General features: G+C 38.1%; 1 protein-coding gene across 1 annotated transcript in view; it reads right to left on the bottom strand.

The window, feature by feature from the left end:
- SUGCT (succinyl-CoA:glutarate-CoA transferase) overlaps window positions 1-22,488 on the bottom strand; it is a 700,241-nt gene that overhangs the window by 417,752 nt on the left and 260,001 nt on the right. The window contains 2 exon segments of the mRNA XM_011944524.1: window positions 6,525-6,622; window positions 16,595-16,666. Coding sequence (XP_011799914.1) covers window positions 6,525-6,622; window positions 16,595-16,666 — 170 coding nt within the window.

The raw sequence follows: 22,488 nt of genomic DNA on the forward strand, positions 1-22,488 counted from the left end.
TAGCTACAGGCACCTGCCACCACACCCAGCTAAGTTTTGTATTTTTAGTAGAGATAGGGTTTCACCATGTTGGCCAGCCTGGTCTCGAACTCCTGACCTCAGGTGATCTGCCCGCCTCAGCCTCCTAGAGTGCTAGGATTACAGGTGTGAACCACTGTGCCTAACCAGCCACTGCACCCAGCCTAAATGCTTGATTCAATTCAACAAATACTTGTTTGGCTGATATAGGGCATTTAACTCCACAATGCAGTAAATGGAAAATAAGTAAACAGACAATTAACAATCAAAAACTTAATGTAAGAAAAAAACCGAATCCTTCAAAACCAAAAATATTTATTTTACCAAAGGAATTGTCATGGTATTTTAAAAGGCGAACTTATCTAATGCTGTTAGTTTTATTTATGATGACATAATGTAAACAACTTTTTACAAATGTTTTCACTAGGACTAAATTGACATATACTTGCTTTACATGTATAACATTTTTCCAAAAGCAGTTTAAAAATTGTCATCTGCATCTCTCCAAACTACAGATAGTCCTTAACTTATGAAGGTGTTATGTCCCAATAAAACTATCATTAAATTCTAAATATCATAAGTCAAAAATGCATTTAATACACCTAACCTACCAAAATGAGAGCTGCAGCTCACTGCTGCCACACAGCATCACAACAGAGTATTTTGCTGCATATATGGCTACCCTGGAAAAATATCCAAATTCACAGCATGGTTTCTTTCCCAAAGTGGCTGGGACTATAGGTACATGCCACCAGGGCCAGTTAAATTTTTTATTTTAATTTTTGTAGCGACATACGGTCTTGCTGTGTTGTCCAGGCTCACAGTAGAGTTTCTAATGAATGTGTATCACTTTACCACATGGCAAATTAAAAAAATTGTAAGTCAAATAGAATTGTAAGTTGGGGACCATCTATACTTCTTTTCTTCTCCCATGATTTTATTTTCATGCTACAAAAGTACGCTCACATCAATATTTCCTTCTTTCAACTTTTTCCTTCACGTACCTAATTCTGTTTATCCTTCAAGATTTATCTTAGATGGCACCATCTTCAGGAAGCCTTCCCTGATTTCCCAGATTAAAGGAGTTGCTCCGCTTCTGGGCTCCCAATCCACTGTGCATATGATTACCTGGGTAATTTCCACACTCTACTTAAATCAATGCTTTCTGGAAATAGTTTATTTTCCTAATTAGACCATGAACTCCTTAAAAGCCCAGGCTTCATCTTTCAGCTCTGCATCTGCAGGACAAGGGCACACAGTCAGTGGCCAATAAATGTTGGTGAAGAGAGGAAGAGAGAGGGAATAAAATAAATTTTATGTCTATTTTCTCCATCAATTCTCTTCTCCTTCATCCTCATGTCATGTCTTCCTATTACTTCTCTCCAAACACTAATACATCATCTTTATCCTTCTTTTCCTAGTTTCAATTCACAACTTGCAATATCTCTCTTGGGGTCCTAACTATTACAAAAATGCTGATCTGGTGTGTGAGTAGCACAGGTTTGAGTTTGTTGCTCCTTAGCATTGCAAAGAAGAGGATTGTTTTATCTGGCGCTGGATTAGTCTCCATTATATCTCCTCTTCTGTTTTAGCTAGGGATTTTTAACATGATTGAGTTTTACCTAGTTTTCAATGTTAGCAGCTGGGTAAACATACTTTCTGCAACACCCTGGATAAAATGGCAAACTCCAGGGGAAAGTCTTCTACCTTTAGATTAATAAAAAAGACTTGCTCACAGCCCTGGCTGGGGAATAGTAACACCTGAGAGCATTTGAGGGGAATTGTGTGTGCTGGCTGTGGAAAACGCAGCTGATGACCAAAACAGGCAGCTGCCGTCCTGAGTGAGGCTGACCGCCCTCAGAGAGTAGCTTCAAACTGTACTTAGCAAGAATAACAGACAAGTGAGGTAAGTGACTGACAACTCTGGTAGGTACTTCCAAAAAAGCCTGCACGTTTCATAGGAGAATCACCTGATTCTAAAAAACATAAATGAAGGCTTACAAGGGACAGGAGGGGAGTACTCAAAAATTGCTCAGGGAAAATACTTTGGAAGGAAGATTTTGAAACACAATAGGAAATTCACATGTATATTTACAAGAGCCAACTTGGTAAAAATCCATGAATGCTTCTGTTTTCACTGTCTTCAAATTGGGTACAAAGGATGAGAAACCTTTTTAAACTAAATACAGTGACTTCATCAATCCTAGAGTTTGTTTTTAAACTTACCTGCTGTGCAGATTCACTCTCATGAATCCCTCCATATTTTTACATGTTTTAAAGATTTTCTAGGCCGGGCGCGGTGGCTCAAGCCTGTAATCCCAGCACTTTGGGAGGCCGAGACGGGTGGATCACGAGGTCAGGAGATCGATGAAACCCCGTCTCTACTAAAAAAAAAAACACAAAAAACTAGCCGGGCGAGGTGGCGGGTGCCTGTAGTCCCAGCTACTCGGGAGGCTGAGCAGGAGAATGGCTAAACCCGGGAGGCAGAGCTTGCAGTGAGCTGAGATCTGGCCACTGCACTCCAGCCTGGGCAACAGAGCAAGACTCCGTCTCAAAAAAAAAAAAAAAAAAGATTTTCTAAAACAAAAATATCAGGCAAGGAAAGTGCCTATAAGTATTAAAGGAAAGTGCTTGTGATGTAAGGGTTAATAGAAGACAACAGGCAAAAACACAATAGACTCACGTGGTAAAGTCGATTATCTGTGAGTGGCTACAGTTACTAAAAATATGTTTTTACTATGGAAATGACTGGCAAACCACATTTAAAAAATTGGAGCATGTATATCAACATGTTGAAAAAATACAATAAATGAGTAACAGGCATAGCCTGTAACTGCAATACTTTTGCAAAATAGAAATTTTTAAAAAGTGATTATTATGAAAAATATGGAAAACTAACTTCTTAGGCTCACTGAAACAAATGTGTTAAGGAATAGTTCAAAAATAACCACTACCAATGTCTTCTAGAAAGTCTGCAATGGTTACCAAATGAAAATTCAGGAGGGCAGGGATTCTTTACTGTATTTTACTGCTATATTACTAGTGCTCAGAACAGTTCATGGCACACAGTAGGTGTTCGATAAATACTTGTTGAATACGTGAGAGACTGAATAAATGGAGGAGAAGCATAGACCATTTCAACCTAGCCCTCTGGTCTCTCCAGGTGAGAAACAGGGTCTTCCTGACTCCATGTTGCTGAAATGCTTTGACCTCTCCTCTACTAGGCAGAGCACTCCCTCCCTTGATGCTCTCTCTTCAAGTTAGAGAGAAAAAAGTTGCTAATAAGCAAATCCATTTTATGCACCCCCCCCCACAAAAAAATCCTTTATTTCACAAGTTTAATAAACTACTTTGTCATAAAGGCTTTCATGATTTCATGAAAAGATCTGCCTGGCATGGGCTCCCACTCTCTCTGAACCAACCTAACACCCCTCTTCTCTTGCTCCCCCAGATCCAAGCACACTGTCCTCTGAGTTACTCCATAAACTCTGCCTGGAATACATCTCCCAGATGCCTGCCAGCCTCCCTCAGACATTTTCTCTCATTTCTTGCAGGCTTCTGCTCAAATGTCACTTTCACAGAGAAGCCCTCTGTGACCAGGCTAAATGAAAAACCCAGCTTCACACTTAACTTCTGGCATTCTTCCTTGTCCTGGCCTGCATTATTTTTCATGGATACACTTGGTCTGCTTCATTCACTTCTCTATCCCCAACGCTTGCAAGAGTGCCTACTACACAGTTAGTGCTCAATAAATATTTCTTGAGCGCATAAACAAACAAGGACACAGTCATATTTTATGTGCCACTTCAGGGAAGTAATATGAGAGATGAAAAAGGTGTTGCATTTTGAATCCCATTTCTAACTACTCACTATGTGCCTGACCTGGAGACCACCTCCCTAAATGTCAGAATTTTCATATCAAGTGGGAATAGTAACACTTATTTGGCATGTACTTGGCAGCCACCAAAGGCTGGTTCCACCCCTTCCTTTCTCCCTGGCTTTTTTGTGGCTGTGAGCTAATGTAACACTTTTGTTAGGAAATAAAATGCCTGCAAGTTCTGAGGTGACTGTGCAATGCGTGTGCTGAGCAAGACAAGAATGTTGAGAAGGCCCTGTATCATTCATAATGACAACCAACATTGATTGTACTTCCGTTTGACAAGAGACAAGGCACAAAAAGGACAACCTTCTTTCCTAAAGGTGCCATCAACTGACTGGGAACAGAGGCTTCTAGAACTGGCCTTGAAACATGACTAAGTTTCAGAATAGTGGTAATCCTGAGAAGCATTTCAGAAAGGAAACTAAACCAATTGGGAGGGTGACTATAGCAGGGACGTCCTTTGGAAACATGTTAGAAGAAGAGTGGACAGGAAAGGTGATGTCAGATTATGGAAGACCCCGCATGCCAGGTTGGAGGCTATGTCTAATCATGTAATTTATGAAGCACCACTAATATTTTTGAATATTGGAAAAACAGAATCATATAATCAAAATGACAAATTTTAAAGAACCTGTAGAGACTTCTCAAAGTCAAGCACTAAGCAGTACTAATGATTCCAGTGCTATTTGTTTGGAAAAATAAATGATAAGCTTATAAACTGGAATGAATCAATATTCTAATTTTAATCTTCCCAGATCATCACTATTTGAACTACCTTGGAGGAGAAGAGACGTGCTAGAAAAGACTTGGAGAACTGCAACCCATAAGAAAGTACCAAAAAATGTCAGCGCACTAGCAGAAGAGAGCACAAAAGCTAGCCTCCATGCAGCCAAGGGCTCTATCTGTGGTCTGTGTTTTAACAGCAGTACCAGTGATGATGTGACCTCCTTATGAAATGTCCTCTCCTAGGACTACCCCCTCCCCCAACCCAGTCTCTTCCTTGCACATTGATTCCTTACTTATTGTTAAGTCTGAACAAAAATACAACAATCTTATGAATACCAAAATGCTGAAACTTCTACTTCTGTGTATAAAAGAACAGAAAGAAGAAGGTTGCAGATTATTTAATTCACACCAAAGAGGGAAAATGGAAATGAGTATGTTACAGATGCTACTAAAAGTCATTCCACAGTTGAACTCCATTACAGAATTTAACAAGGAATAAAAGTTTTAAAACATAGGAAACCAATCTAGGTATCATATTTTTCTTGGGATCTACTCTTCTCGCAGCATGATCATCATTTATTCAGATTATCAAAGAGCTTCTGATAAGGTACTCACAAGTGGCTATTATTGAAACTTGGTAACCATAGTGTGAAAGGAAAAAGTTTTATCAATTAATTATATGAATTACAAATGATTGAGAGGCATAGAGGCAAAAAGAAGAAATAAATGGGCAATTCTCATGTGGAGAAAAGTTAGTCCTTGAGGGCTCTGGGGCTCTGCGGTAGAATCAGAGTTATATTTAACTAGGGACCAGAAAAGGGCACCCAGTTCTCCTTCCCCCATTCTGTGTCTATCAGTCCCACAACACACAGTCCCTATTGATGTGAACAGTATTTGGCACATGGAAAAGATACAGGCAGTGTTTAAAATCACAAAAGTGTTTAAAGTTACAAAAGTATTTCAAATCCAGGAAAGAGAAAATAGATAGATGAATGTTGATTCAGATATTTCTGCAGACATACCCAAATACAAAGACAACAAAAATAAAAACAGCAGAATTTTAGTTTTATCTTATAATTTTGATATATACTACACAGAAACACATGAGTCTTTTCAAAAGACTGGATATGGTATTTAAATTGGCATGATGAGAGCAAATTTTCAATAGAAGAAAAATTCATGTGGGCATTTCGATCCACAACAGCCACAAAGCCTATTTGTACAGATTCAGAAGACATGTAAAGGCAAACAAAAAGTGAAACTGACATGGAACAGTAAGAATAATTACTTTTTTTCAGACAAACTTGAAAAATTGGTACAGGTATTACAAATAAATAACCTGACATTAATGGAAAAATTTGGCATTTGCAAAGATCCAGAAATAACATCATGATTCACAGGAGTGGCTCAGAAATGCAAACCAACTGTTGGTTTCACCTCTCTTTGCCTTGTTTTCCTTACATGTAAAATGGAAATAACAGAACTTACCTCACAGGATGATTATGAGGATTAAATGAGATAATATATCTAAAGCATTTAACACAGTGAAAGTATGAAATAATGTTAAATTATTATCGTTGTTGTTGTATTTATGATAAACTAAACCCAAACAGCTACAGGACACAGAGAAATAACCTAATTCAAGTCATGGTGACTTTCTTATTTATATCATTGTTATGACTCAGTACTTAACAAAGCATACAAAATGTGTTCAAGTGCTTCTAAACAAACAAACAAACAAAACCCCGCAGCTTTAAAATCTTTCCACTAGCCAGTTTTGTAAAATGGAAGAGAATTACAAATTGATCTCAAATAAGCCAAGAAAAAAACCCACAAAACACCAGATAAATGCTTATCATATATTAATTCTTAAATGGATGAATACAAGATCCAAACTTACCGTTCAGATAATATTTTAATAAGCTCTTTTCTATTCTGTACCCGAAGGTGGTTAGTTTTATACTTGGAGTCATCAGTCAACTCAGGCAAATCCAAGATCTAAAAGGGAAAAATAATTTTCAAGTATAAGAAGTAGATTGTTCTTGTACCTGCCTGTGGGTGCCAGTGTTCAGGTCTTGTCTCTCCCTTCTCAAGAACATTCCTTGCTGGTCTTTATGCCCCTCAACAAGGACATATGGAGGGAACAAGCACACAGTTAGGATGGATCATGCTGGTGAAAGGGTTTGTCATTCATAAGAGGCTTTTACTACATTTAAGCAAATATTCTTCCATATAGGAGAACAGCAAAAGATCCCCATAAGTCTTATGCTAAATATGAGAATATAGGAAATATGTTATCAGATTCCCACAGAAAAAAAATCTTGTTTAGAGGAAATAGGGAGAGAGATGCTAAACTGGGTAAAACGGACCAAATTTTAAAAACCAATATCATAAGTGCATACCTACATGTATCTTGTATAAAGTCAACATGCACCTTGTAGATATATTCACTTATTTATTCCACATGTAAATAAAATACTGTGATCTTCCCAGGTTGTCCTATGCAAAATGTTCTAAAAGCTGCTAAAATAAAGTAAAAGCAAATACATTTGCCCAAATTCTCACCATTTAAACAATAGCAAATTAAAAGATCTTCTTCTTATAGAAGTATCGCTATTTTTTATTAATATATCTCCCTGAAGTAATACCAACTAGAAATGCTTTTATAGATTTCCTCTTTTGCTCCTCCTCAATAAGGGGAAAATCTATCTTGCAAGTCCCTCTGGACAACGTTCAATGTTAACAAGACCATAATGAAAGTACCAAGTGGATTTGGAATGGAAAAGTTTTACAAAGACTGTGTAGAGGCAGTGCTTGGCAGTTGTGTTGGAAAGTTACAAGGAGCATTTACAGCCTGGGGGCAGGCCATGTGGTCTACAGAAAGCTTCATTGTCTTTATTAATGTATTTGCAAAGGAGAGAGAAGTGAAGAAGATTCCCCTGAGTAAAGAGACCATCTCAGTGGTGTAATTTCTTTCACATGTTTCATTTATTTCCTTTAGGAATAATAAAGACAGCATTATTCTCCCAGATTTTAAAAACCAACACCACATACAGCACCCTTTCTAGAAATCTCCCTGTAACAACACCTGATCCAAGAATTGGCCTCAAGCCTTGTCTAGCAGTTAGACACCCTCCCTCCCTAAGAGTGAATAAGTCATTCCAAAAAAAAAGCAAGTGTCTTCACTAAGTCACAGGTTAAATTTACAAACTTGGCCTTACCCAAAAAGCACCATCAGCAACAAAACATTACACAGTGACCACACTTAAGGGTAACTGGAATGCCCATGTGTCCGCTGTATTTGACTTAATGGGACTCTTTTCTATTTCAAAGATGGTGTGAAATTGTTGGCCAAAGTAATAATCCTTCCATCTTCAACTATGCCAGCTAACATTCAAAATGTTTCTAGAGAGACAGCTTCAAGGACAGTGATCATAACTATTATTTTGGAGCTGAAATTTAAAAAGAGTGCTGCCTGGGATAAAACAAAACAATGTACGTGAAAATCCTTGACATATTAAGCAGTAAATAAATGTGAAGTATTCCAACTAGGTACTGTTTCCCCCAAAATAATTTTTTTTTTTTTTTTGAGACAGAGTCTCACACTGTTGCCCAGGCTGGAGTGCAGTGGCACGATCTCAGCTCACTGCAACCTCCGCCTCCCAGGTTCAAGGAATTCTCCTGCCTCAGTCTCCTGAGTAGCTGGGATTACAGGCATGCACACCATTATGCCCAGCTAATTTTTTGGATTTTTAGTAGAGACAGGTTTTCACCATGTTGGTCAGGCTTGTCTTGTACTCCTGACATCAAATGACCCACCCACTTCAGCATCCCAAAATGCTGGGATTACAGGCATGAACCACAGAGTCTGGCCAGAAATTTTTAAAAAGCATATATTGGTTCAAAAAAGAAAGGAGGGAGGGTTCTGCAAAAAAAAACGAAGAGACATTGGCAAAAACAAAAAGAAAGAAAATAACAAAACACCATAAACTGAGTGACAAACATTTTCTAAAAAGGGGAAAAGAGAGAAAAAATAATGAAGACCCATGATAATAAAAACTGCAAGTGTTTTAACATACCTGTCATCTAAAGCCCCCCTTATAGCAATATGGTGCTATTACCTCTCTAACATCACCTCTTACCATGCTCTCCTCCCTTGCTCATTGCTGCAGCCATTTCATCTTCTTGCTAGACCAGGAACATGTCTATTCCACTTCAGCCTCAGGAGTTTTAAAATAGCTATTCCTTTGCTTGGAACATCTTCCACCAGACATCTAGTTGACTAGCTCCTCCTTACCTTTGTTGAGTCGACTCAAATTCAACTTCTTAACGCAACTACCCTGATTACCCTACCCCCACCACAGGCCACCCACCCTACTCAACACTGACTCCCCTGATTCCCTCTTCCCTTGCCCATTTTTTCCCATAATATTTATCACCTAACATATTTATTATGTTTATTACTCCATATCTGTCTGCCCTGCTAAAATGTAAGCTTCACAAAGTCAAAATATTTTAAATGTTTTGTTCACTGGTATAGCCCAAATGCTTACATTCTTCAACTGACAAGCTCACAGATAAACAATGTGAACACTTCCAGGTGTATGATATTTCAGACATTATTCTATGCATATGCCTTATTCCATTGTGTCTAAAATCACTTTTTAGCTGCAGCCAGGCACGGTGGCTCACGCCTATAATCCCAGCACTTTTGGGAGGCCGAAGTGGGTGGATCACCTGAGGTCAGGAGTTAGAGACCAACCTGGCCAACATGGTGAAACCCCATCTCTACTAAAAATACAACAATTAGCCGGGCATGACAGTGGGTCCCTGTAATCCCAGCTACTCAGGGGGCTGAGGCACAAGAATCATTTGAACCCAGGAGGTGGAGGTTGCTGTGAACCAAGATTGCACTACTGCATTCCAGCCTGGGCAATAGTGTGAGACTCCATCTCATAAATAAAAATAAATAAATAAAATATACAGGTGCTTCTTAAAAGCTATATGGTCTCTTGAAAGAGTTGTTTGTCAGGAGAAAATTATGAAGAGTTGTCACTGACTGTAAGTCATAATGTTCATATACACCACCATCACTTTATGTGCATTACTGATACAACACATGTTAAGTTTAATTGCCATTTAAAATGGCATCCAGTATAATAGAAAATATAACTCAGTACTGAAATAAAAGATCTTTGCATATGCAGGAAGGGGCAGAAACAGAGAATCACTTGCAGCATAAGAACTACTGGAATCTAGTTTTTAGATAAAGGAAAAGGCAACATCTCTCTCGTGAAATAGGAGGTTTTACAATTTCTCAACAAATTCAGATCATCTGATCTTCCCTCTGCCAGTATAAATGTTAAATAAGTATTTGCACAAGAATTTGTTGCAAACAAGTTTTCTGAGATGACAAAAACTGGTCCATAGTTAATATAGCCCCACTCCAGCTTTCTTTTCATTAGTGTTTGCCCCTTTTGTTTGTGTTTGTATATTTTTCCATCCTCTTACTTTAATTTGACAGTATCGTTATATTTGATGTGAATTTCAAATATGCATTGGACAGCATAGAGTTGGGTCATTTTTTTCTGACAACTTGTTTTAATTCATAACATTAAGACCATTCACATTTAATGTTATTCATATTTTTGAATGACTTAGATCTATCAGTTTATTCTTTTTTCTGTTTTGTTTATTCTATTCTGTTTTGCTTTCTGGTCTTCTTTAGGGTTGTTACTATTACATTTACCTATTTTGATTTTGGCTATATTTTTGCATAGATGTTTAATGATAGATGTTTATTGCTTAGGGGACCATAATGCATATACTTTTCACAGGGTAGTTAGAATCAAAATTTTACCACTTCAAGTGGAATATAGCAAACTTACTACAATATAGTCCCTTTACTCTCCCCATTTTATGTTGTATTTATCTGTATGTTAGATCTACATACACCGAAAATCCCATCAGACAGTATCTTAATGTTTGCTTTCACCCATCAAATATTTCAAAGAATTCACTAGGAAAAGAATAGACCATTATATTCACCCAGATATTTACTATTTATGTTGTTTTTTCTTCATTTCTCATGTTTTCAGTTCCCTTCTGACAACATTTACCTTCTGTAAATGAAAAAATTCCTTGAAAAATTATTTTAGAGCAAGTCGGCTGACTACAACTTCCATTAGTTTTCCTTTACACAGAATGTCTTTATTTAACCTTCATTTCTTAAGGATATTTCTACTGGATATTGAAATCTAGGTTGGCATTTCTTTCCACATGTTGTGCCACTTCTTCCCTAGCATTAATTTCTGACAAAAAAAAATGCAGTTAATTGAGTCACTGATCCCCCGTAGATAATACATTCTTTTTGTCCACTGAGTGTTTTTCTGGATGATTTTTGAGTATCCATTGTGTTACAACTGCCTATAGTATTGAGTGCAGTAACATGTATATGCTGTACAGATTTATAGCCTAGGAGGAACAGGCTATCCCATATAGCCTAAGTGTGTAGCAGGCTATACCATCTAGGTTGGTGTAAGTACACTCCGATATTCACACACCACCACCAACTGACACGTTTCTCAGGACATATACCTGTTGTTAAGGGACACATTATGTATTCATGCATAGATTTGTTTCAGTTTATCCCATTTATGGTTTGCCGAAATTATTAAATCTATGGGCATTTAACTGTTACCAAATTTGGTATATATACAATTGTTATTTCTTCAAATATTTTCCAGCATGTACACTTTCTCCCCTCATTCTGGGACTACAATGACATAAATATTGGACTTTTTGTTATTGTTGCACAGGTTCCTGAGGATCTGTTATTTCTTGTTTTGAGTAGGAAGGAGCTATCTTTTGTTTTCTCTATTGTTCACATTGAATAATTTCTATTGATCTATCTTTAAGTTCCTTGTCATCTTCATTGCACTATTGAGCTCAACTGGTGAGGTGTAATTTTTTCTTGGTTATTATACTTTTAAGTTTTTAATTTTCCCTTTGATTCTTCTTCATATCTTGTATTTCTTTGTGGAATATTTCTATATTCCATTTATTTAAATGGTATTTGTGATGCTTTTTAGAACATTGTTATAATAACTATGTAAACATCTTTGTAAGTTAATTCCAACATCTGCGTCATCTTCGCATTGGCATTGATGGCCTTTTCTCATGCAAGTTCTGGTTCTTCATATGCTGAGTAATAATGGATTGTATCCTGGACATTTTGAACATTATATTATGAGCCACTGAGTCTTGTTTAAATTCTAAGGAGAATTTTTACTCTTGCTGATTTAGCAGACAATTGACCTGGTTACATCCAAGCTGCCAGTTCTAACCCAACTTCTGTGTGCTCTGATTCTCCTGTTGATTAAGTTTTCAAAGCCTTTGCAGTGTTATTTGAATCTGACTAGTATGTGCCAAACCTAATGGTCATATGACAACCTGGGCAGTTGTCTATTTATTAATTCAGTTCCTATCATCTTTGGTATGCTGATTAGGATCAAATTAGTGCATATGCAAGTAAGGGGTGATCCCAAGAGTTCATAAACAACATAAAGGATAGCATTGTCAAGATCTTCTCTTGGCAATCTCTCTAGCATTTTCCAGTTGCCCAGGGTTCCTACTTTAGTTGTCCCACTCCCCAGCATGGTTTCAGGGCAGAGGCCATGCAATGGGAGGATGGAGGGGAAAAAAGGAACAGGGATTCACTCCTTTCTTTGGGATCACAGCTCAGCAATAAAGAAAGTTCTTCTTTCGCAGAGTTGGCTCCTACTCATCTGCTGTTTCCAATACAGGATTACTTGGGGTCTGGGGCATAAGGAAATGGAACGGAGGCTGGGCGCGGTGGCTCAAGCCTGTAATCCCAGCACTTTGGGAGGCCGAGACAGGCGGATCACGAGGTCAGGAGATCAAGACCATCCTGGCTAACTCGGTGAAACCCCGTCTCTACTAAAAAATACAAAAAAAAAAAAAAACTAGCCGGGCGAGGTGGCAGGCGCCTGTAATCCCAGCTACTCGGGAGGCTGAGGCAGGAGAATGGCGTAAACCCGGGACGCGGAGCTTGCAGTGAGCTGAGATCTGGCCACTGCACTCCAGCCTGAGCGACAGAGCGAGACTCCGTCTCAAAAAAAAAAAAAAAAGAAAATGGAAAGGAGGGGAAAACAAACTATATCCATACTCTCTCTGACATTACAGCTCACTTTTTCATGTTCTTTGCACCAGGAATAAAGAGCATTTCCTGGATATCTGCTGCGTTGCCTGGTGCTCACGTCCAGGTTTCAGGTTCAACTAGACTCGAGTGAAGGAATAACTGGAGGGAAAAGCTGGTTAAGTTGACTGCCGGTTAGAGGTACTTCAAATTTGGGTGTTCTCCCCTAAATCTCTTACTATTTACTTTTCAAAGTCTTTTAATATATGCTTCATGGACTCAAGCAATTCTGTCCAGGTATGATCACCATGCTCAGGGTAAGTGGGAAAAGTGTATTTACTCTATCCTCCTCAGAACCAGAATCTTCACATCTAATTTTCATAGATGTCATTTATTAAGTGCATATGAGCAACGCCTATTCTAAGTGCTTCCCTTCTCTAACATTTTCCAAACCCCTAAGTTGCATATAAATATAATTACATATTATAATCTTCATTTTATACATAGGAGAACAGATGCTTCGAAAAGATGAAGGACCTTGACAGTGTTCACCTACCTACTAACAAGACTTACAGTAGGCCTTAAACATTATACCTTGGATATATTATATTTTGGAGCAGGCGGTTTAAAAACCTGCTCCAAAATCACCTACAGTCCTCCTTAAAACTGAAGTTTCCTCTATCTCACCCCAGACATACTAAAGTAAAATCTTTGGGAATGGTGTTAAATAACATTCCTATGCATACTACATTGAGAACCAATGTATAGTCTCTCCAATAAAAGAAGCCTTCAATCTACATTACTTTCAAAATGATGTCAGTATTCAATATTTCACATGGGAATACCCATTAGGGGTGGCATCCATCAACTTAAAATAGCTTACATATGCTCACTTTCTTACTTTGCTGTATCATGGTAAGGAACATTAAGTAGGGCTTATTATGAACAAAATTCACTTTATACACAAGAATATTTTCTGGAACCTCAGACTGGAACCCAACTCTTACTCTCATCCAACTCCTTACAGTGAAAGCTCGCTAATACAGCTCCTCCCCAAGAATTATCAGTCAATCATTATATGAATTCTATTTTGGAAAGAGACTAAGCATAAGTCAATTCCAATCATTTGTCACAGACAGTACTGCCACATTTCTCCCCAGGAAGTAAAGCTGTCCCATCTTTCCTGATGGAGCGTACTTGACAAAAAAACAGTTTTGAGGGGGTCACTCTGAAGAACTGGGAACCCCATCTTCTATAAGCCCAGTTTGAATAACAAGGCCCTCAGTAATAAATAAATATGAGTAAAAAAAAACAGCTTAGAAGAAATCCACACACTACACATAACTGGGAAGGGAAGAAAACCTTGCATCAGAATGAAGGAACAGATGACTTTTCTTAGGTAAGAAGGTGTTTAGGACAAGTTTACATGTAAGGGTGTAATTACAAAGATTTGAAAAAGTCAGTCAGATTGCAACATTCACACAGGATGCCTAGCTAATAATGTAAATAACTCAAGAATCCTGTACACATAAATCTCCTGAGAATCTCAAAGAGTTTTAAAGACATTGGATTAATGGCTCATAACAGGGATTATCATTCCTAATTTTCATATGGGAAAATCAAGGTCAAGTGTGCCATTCCTAAGGCCCTCCAATAGTCTCCTTTATAAGCAATGTGTTATAACACACCATAACAATAAGTCATATTCCAGTACTAAAACTTCTGACAAATGCTTTGAAATAAGAACCTTTGTTGAAAACTGCTCTTATGGATATTTATGAGGAAGTTCAAAAGTGTTAACTTGATCAGCAGTAATGAATCAAAAATACAAAGAATTCAGTACAGTTATTTTCAAAACTAAAGAGTATGTCAAGCAGTAATTTTCGCTGCCAGGTCCTCCCACCCCCAACCCCACCACTTTCTGGAGAAAGAAAACTCCAAAACATATGGCCCAGGAAGAAAATCTGTACTCGTTTATAGCAATGAACTGGCTTTTACATCTCTACAGTTAGAGTACGCAAATGACTTCACAGGCAACAGCTTCCGTATGTTTCATATTTTTAACATTGACCGTTCATAATAAAGATTCTTTGATCCCAGATCAAATGTTTGAATCGATTTTCCCTACATTTACTCAGAGTCACCATTTAAAAGGCTCCCCTCTTTCCCACCTCAGATGTTTCAGCCCTTCCTGCAATCAGAACTATCTCCATTTGTCACCTTCTCCATGATTCTTCCCACCCCTTTGCTGTGGTTTTTAGCTCTGCTCCCTAACTTCTCATACAAAAGAGGCACAGTAATAAATAATTTTTGTACATAATAAGTTAACTACAGTAAATGAGATTCAGGATTTCATAGGCGTCATTTTTTTTTTTTTTTTTTGAGACAGAGTCTCCCTCTGTCACCCAGGCTCCAGTGCCATGGTGTAATCTCAGCTCACTGCAACCTCTGACTCCCGGGTTCAAGCAATTCTCCTGCATCAGCTTCCGGAGTAGCTGGGACTACAGGCGCATGGCCACCACGCGCGGCTGTTTGTATTTTAGTAGAGACTGGATTTCACCATGTTGCTCAGGCTGGTCACGAACTCCTGAGCTCAGGCAATCTGCCCACCTCTGTCTGTCAAAGTGCTGGGATTGCAGGTGTGAGCCACCGCACCCGGCCCTCATAGTCATCTTTAATAACACTGAAAAGCTCATGGTAAAATTTAGTATAAAAACTAATTGTCTCTCAAAAAAAAAAAAAAAAGAAAGAAAGAAATCCTTAACAGGTAAGGCCTTTGGATATATTTAAGAAAAATAAAAATAAACATGAGATTCTATTCCCTGGATTAAAACTAGAAAAAATGAACAGAAACCTAACTTCTAAAATTAAAACAAAATACCAAAGTCTTGGTAACTCATATAAACATCAAGTAAAGGAAAAGAAAAAAACGTCTAGTAGGCCAGGTGGCAGTGGTTCCACCTGTAATCCTAGAACTTTGGGAGGCTGAGGTGGGCAGATCGCTTGAGGTCAGGAGTTCAAGACCAGCCTGGCCAGCATGGTGAAACCTCATCTCTACTAAAAACACAAAAATAGCCAGGCATGGTGGCGTGCACCTGTAATCCCAGCTCCTCTGGAGGCTGAGTCAGGAGAATCGCTTGAAGCAATGAGGTGGAGATTGTAGTGTTCCGAGATCACTAAGTCTAATAAATGCTACAAGTTTAGAATATCCCTAAGAATAAATTATTTAAAATGATTCCAAGGCCTTTATTTTAAGGCCTTGTTGGGAAGGAACAATTTTAATATAATCTTAATTCCTAAAACCTTGAAACATAAATTCTTCAGAAAGGTACTCATTAAATAAAGGTTAAGTTGAAAAACAGTTTCAAAATTTCCAGTAGTAAATAAAATAAATATGGGAGTAGCTTAACTATATATGGGTCCTATGAATCTGATATAGTAAAAGAAGAAGGTAGAGAAGGAAAGGAAGAAAGGAAGGCAGGAAGGAAAGGAGGGAGGGGAAAAAAGAACAAAATACCAGCATTAAAAGTTCCTTTAAAAATGATTTTTTTCCCCCATTTTGTTTGGACTGATAGGCAGGTCAAGTTTTAGGACAATTTAAGCTACTACGATTCTTCATTTTAACATGCAGTCAGATACCACAAGAAAACACAGAATGCTAATTTGGACTCTGCCTTATCCTTTATAAGCATGAAAATCCTATACTTTTAGGTGCTAACACAAGGGGCCTAAGTTGGTTATGACCTGGGCAAAACTGAATTTTCCCTGGCTTTGTACAAGATCATAGACCAATCCCGATAATTATAGATTACCTTGCACACAGTGGCAAACTGCTGGTTATTTCCTGCTCCAACTACAATATAGCCATCCTTGGTTTTAAAAGCCTAAAAGAAATAAATAAACGGGTAAATATTATTTATATGTTGACAAGACCACAAAAGTTTACTTTAATTTCTAAAATATCTATATAGAAAGCTTGTTCTAAAGCAATGTTATTAATTCAATAATGATTAATTTGTATCTTTTTCATATATGTATATATATAGTATATCTTCCCCAAAAGATATACTATATATATACACACTAGCTAAATGTCAAACATTCAATAGCCACTTGTGACTAGTGGCTATTGTATTAGCCAGCACAGACAGAATATTTCCATCATCACAGAATAGATCTCTCTCTCTCTCAATATATATGTATCTATATATACACACACACACACACACACACACATATACATACATACATGTGTGTGTATATGTGTGTGTGTATGTGTGTGTGTGTATATATATATTTTATGAAAGGGTCTGGCTCTGTCACCCAGGCTCCCAGGATGGAGTACAGTGGCATGATCTCAACTTACTGCTCCACCTCCCAGGCAATCCTCCTGCCTCAGCCTCCTGGGTATCTGGGACTACAGGTGCATGGCACCACGCCCAGCTAATTTTGTCCTTTTTGTAGAGATGGGGTCTCGATATGTGGCCCAGGCTGGTCTTAAACTCCTGGGCTCAAGATCTGCCCATGTCGGCTTCCCAAAGTGCTGGGATTACAGGCATTAGCCACCATGCCTGGCCCTTTTTCTTTTATATATGGATAGTTGGTTTCATTTAGATCGTTCTAAGCATTTCCTAGCTCTTCCACTGTTACAAAATTTGTCAAGAAAATAAAAAAGAGTGATTAAAAAAATAAAGAAAATTCATTATAATGTACAAGATAAAATACTGTATCCATTATGGTTTGAATCAGTTAAGAATTTTTTGTTTTATTTTCATTTTTTTCCCTGTAGGGCAAAGAGCATTATAAGGCAAAAAGCATTATGTTTCTACAAAGTGTAAGCAGCATAGATAGAAAGAAGAGAGAAGCAAAGGAAGGAGAAAGGAAGGAAGCGAAGGAAGGAAGGGAGGGAGGGAGGGAGGGAAGGAAGGAAGGAAGGAAGGAAGGAAGGAAGGAAGGAAGGAAGGAAGGAAGGGAGGGAGGGAGGGAAGGAAGGAAGGAAGGAAGGAAGGAAGGAAGGAAGGAAGGAAGGAAGGAAGGAAGGAAGGAAGGAAGGGAGGGAGGGAAGGAAGGAAGGAAGGAAGGAAGGAAGGGAGGGAGGGAGGGAAGGGAGGGAGGAAGGAAGGAAGGAAGGAAACTGGGAGAGGGAAGGAAAATGACCTCATGGAGCTACAACGCTTCTTTCAAGAACTCAAATGTAGTATTTTCGGCACTTTTTAATTTTAGTGGCAAAAATGGACACATCAGTATCTCTCTGGATGTCATGTGGCTTATGTACCTAAAAATGTCTGTCCTTTTTTGGTGACAGGTTCCTGTGGACAGCGACAGACGCTCTAACCACCAAGTCCTCGCCCCACTGGAGAATGTTTTAGCACTTCCTTCTCCACATGTGATCACAATGAAATCACAGGAACCAAATTTTACCCTCAGAAGGCCTCATTCCTACTTCACCCAAGTAAATGAGCTATTTGAATTGTCATCCTTTCTACGTAAAAACTGCACTGTATCTCCACCTATTTTTTCTTCAATTCCTCCTCCCTTTGAGAAAAAACACTGTTTTTCTTGACTGGACTTACTCCTGGGCTGACGGTCTCCACCTGCATCCTCCATAACTTGCTTAATCATCTGTAATTTCTTCATTTCTACTGAATCCTTCTCTTCTGCCCACATACAGGCTCAGTTCTCCACAAAAATACCATTAACAACAACTGAACAGAATTTTGATCAATTCTGACCCCGCTTTCAAGCTATCGTGAATGTTCCTTTGTTTCTTTCATCTATAATGATATAAGACTGCCACCTGCCCTCACTTCCTCACCAAGACTACATTCTAGTGCCCTCTACGTCTTCAGGATGCTTACTATCACACTGAACTATACTTTTTGACCCCTCTGTATTATTTGGTACTGTTAACCATTCCCTCCTTCATGAACCTGTCTTATCTGCAGGCTCTGTCCAAGTTCATCTCCTAGCTCTCTGTTTTGCTCCTACCCTTTCTGCAGGATTTTCTTCTCCTGAGCCTTCAGCATTTCTTAAGCATCTGTCTTTGGTCTTTCACTTCACTTGCTTATTATAGTAGCCACTAGCCACCTGTGATCATTAAATTTAAATAAATTGAAATTAAATTAGCCAGTCACTAAAGGTCAAATATTGTGATTCTATTTATATGAAATGTCTAAAATAGGCAAATCCATCAAGACAGAAAAAAACACTAGTGGCTGCATAAAGCAGTGGAAGCTGGGGGAAGATGGGGAGTGATTGTTAATGAATACAGGGCTTCTTTTCAGGGCAATGAAAATGTTCTAAAATTGACTGATGCTTGCACAACTCTGAATACACTAAAAATCACTGGATTGTGCACTGTAAATGGGTGAATTATATGGTATGTGAAGTACATTCCAATTAAGCTGTTATTAACAATTAACAATTCAGATCCATAGTCACACTAGCTAAATGTCAAGCATTCAATAGCCACATGTGGATACTGGTTATTGTATTAGCCAGCACAGACACAGAGTATTTCCATCATCACAAAGTTCTTTCATACAGTGCTGATAGAGTGGAACTGGGAGATTGTATTGGTCATGTCTTCATTTCCGTCTTCATCATCCTAACATGATATCTGAAGAATGTCAGGCAATTAATAAATAGTAGGTAAATGCTAATGAATCAACCAAATGATTGCTTCCAGAGAGCACAATGGTAGCTAAAATAGATGTCAAGTAATACATTATAACAAGGTTTTATTCTATTTACATTGTTGCTTGGTTTGGTAAGGAATGCTATTAAGGAGATATCACATAAACTATTTTAAACATTCTCTCTTGTCCATGAGGGCAAAAGTAAAGTTAGTGTCATAGACAATGCATTAGTGTTTCTCAAACTACAGAAAGAAAATTTGCAACAAAGCTGTGGGTGAGGTACAAAGGATTTAGAGCTGAAGTATTGCAAGGAACCATTGACAACTGTGAAGTTATACAGGTTGTTTGCTTGCTTTTTTGTGGAGAAGGGTGAGGGTGAGGTGGGGGGTGAATAAGTAAATGTGAAGTAAGAATCTGTGTTGGAACGTATAATGTGAAAAAAGGCTTTACAAATTTTGGATCAGTGACATGTCCAGTAAGTTTATATTTTCTGGGGTGTTCATTTCCTTTTCATAAGTAAAGAAATGCAAATGTTTCCCTGCAGCCTCCAAAATATATTTAAATACATCTTTTAACAATATAAAAGTTTAAAATGTTTAAGAAGCTTCTAGATAGCTGAACATGCAGAGGTTCCTGAAGGATGGCATGCCCTGGAAGGGAATGGAAGCTCCATACCCTCCCTATACCTTACCCTAAACATCTCTTCATCTGGACACTTGTTAATATCCTTTATAATAAACCAGGAAGCATAATAATTTTAAGCAAAGGTAACTAGTCAATGATCATTGAAAAATGAAGAACTCATGGCAGCTGAGCCTCAGAATACAATCAGCCTAAAGATCATCAAATAGATTTTATAAAGATTCAGGTAAGATTAGGAGTTCTTTTTAATAATTATTTGTTCCGTGTTACCGCTACAGTATTTATTTAATAAACATATTTTAAATAAGAACTTTAAAAAATAATATGTTATTGAGGACTTCTGCATCAATGTTCATCAGGGATATTGGTCTAAAATTCTCTTTTTTTGTTGTGTCTCTGCCAGGCTTTGGTATCAGGACAATGCCGACCTCATAAAACGAGTTAGGGAGGATTCCCTTGTTTTCAATTGATTGGAATAGTATCAGAAGGAATGGTACCAGCTCCTCTTTGTACCTCTGGTAGAATTCGTCTGTGAATCCATCAGGTCCTGGACTTTTTTGGTTGGTGAGCTATTAACTATTGCCTCAATTTCAGAGCCTGTTATTGGTCTATTCAAGGATTCAACTTCTTCCTCGTTTAGTCTTGGGAGGGTGTTAAGTGTCCAGGAATTTATCCATTTCTTCTAGACTTTCTAGTTTATTTGCATAGAGTGTTTATAGTATTCTCTGTTGGTAGTTTGTATTTCTGTGGGATTGGTGATGATATCCCCTTTATCATTTTCTATTGCACCTATTTGATTCTTCTCTCTTTTCTTCTTTATTAGTCTTGTTAGCAGTCTATCAATTTTGTTGATCTTTTCAAAAAACCAGCTCCTGAATTCATTGATTTTTTGAAGGGTTTTTGTGTCTCTATCTCCTTCACTTCTGCTCTGATCTTAGTTATTTCTTGCCTTCTGCACCAAATCTAGCAGCACATCAGAAAGCTTATCCACCATGATCAAGAGGGCTTCATCCCTGGGATGCAAGGCTGGTTCAACATTCACACATCAATAAACGTAATCCATCATATAAACAGAACCAAAGACAAAAACCACATGATTATCTCAATAGATGCAGAAAAGGCCTTTGACGAAATTCAACAGCCCTTCATGCTAAAAATGCTCAATAAATTCGGTATTGATGGGACATATCTCAAAATAATAAGAGCTATTTGATGACAAACCCACAGCCAATATCATACTGAAAGGACAAAAACTGGAAGCATTCCCTTTGAAAACTGGCACGAAACAGGGATGCCCTCTCTAACCACTCCTATTCAACATAGTGTTGGAAGTTCTGGCCAGGGCAATCAAGCAAGAGAAAGAAATAAAGGGTATTCAATTAGGAAAACAGAAAGTCAAATCCTACCTGTTCCCAGATGACATGACTGTATATTTAGAAAACCCCATCATCTCAGCCCAAAATCTCCTTAAGCTGATAAACAACTTTAGCAAAGTCTCAGGATACAAAATCAATGTGCAAAAATCACAAGCATTCTTATACACCAACAACAGACAAAAAGAGCGTCAAATCATGAGTGAACTCCCATTCACGATTGCTTCAAAGAGAATCAAATAACTAGGAATCCAACTTACAAGGGATGTGAAAGACCTCTTCAGGGAGAGCTACAAACCACTGCTCAACAAAATAAAAGAGGACACAAACAAATGGAAGAACATTCCGTGCTCATGGAAAGGAAGAATCAATATCATGAAAATGGGCATACTACCCAAGGTAATTTATAGATTCAATGCCATCCCCGTCAAGCTACCAATGACTTTTTTCACAGAATTGGGAAAAAACTACTTTAAAGTTCATATGGAACCAAAAAAGAACCTGCACTGCCAAGACAATCCTAACCCAAAAGAACAAAGCTGGAGGCATCATGCTATCTGACTTCAAACTACATTACAAGGCTATAGTAAAGAAAACAGCAAGGTACTAGAACCAAAACAGAGATATAGACCAATGGAACAGAACAGAACCCTCAGGAATAATACCACACATCTACAACCACCTGATCTTTGACAAACCTGATAAAAACAAGAAAAGGGGAAAGGATTCCCTATTTAATAAATGGTGCTGGGAAAACTGCCTAGCCATATGTAGAAAGCTGAAATGGGATCCCTTCCTTACACCTTATACAAAAATTAATTCAAGATGGATTAAAGACTTCAATGTTAGACCTAAAATCATAAAAACCCTGGAAGAAAACCTAGACAATACCATTCAGGACATAGGCATGGGAAAGGACTTCATGTCTAAAACACCAAAAGCAATGGCAACAGAAGCCAAAATTGACAAATGGGATCTAATTAAACTAAAGAGCTTCTGCACAGCAAAAGAAACTACCATCAGAGTGAACAGGCAACCTACTGAATGGGAGAA

Source organism: Colobus angolensis, unplaced genomic scaffold (genome assembly GCF_000951035.1).
Source record: "Colobus angolensis palliatus isolate OR3802 unplaced genomic scaffold, Cang.pa_1.0 Scaffold232, whole genome shotgun sequence".
Taxonomy (NCBI): Eukaryota; Metazoa; Chordata; class Mammalia; order Primates; family Cercopithecidae; genus Colobus; species Colobus angolensis.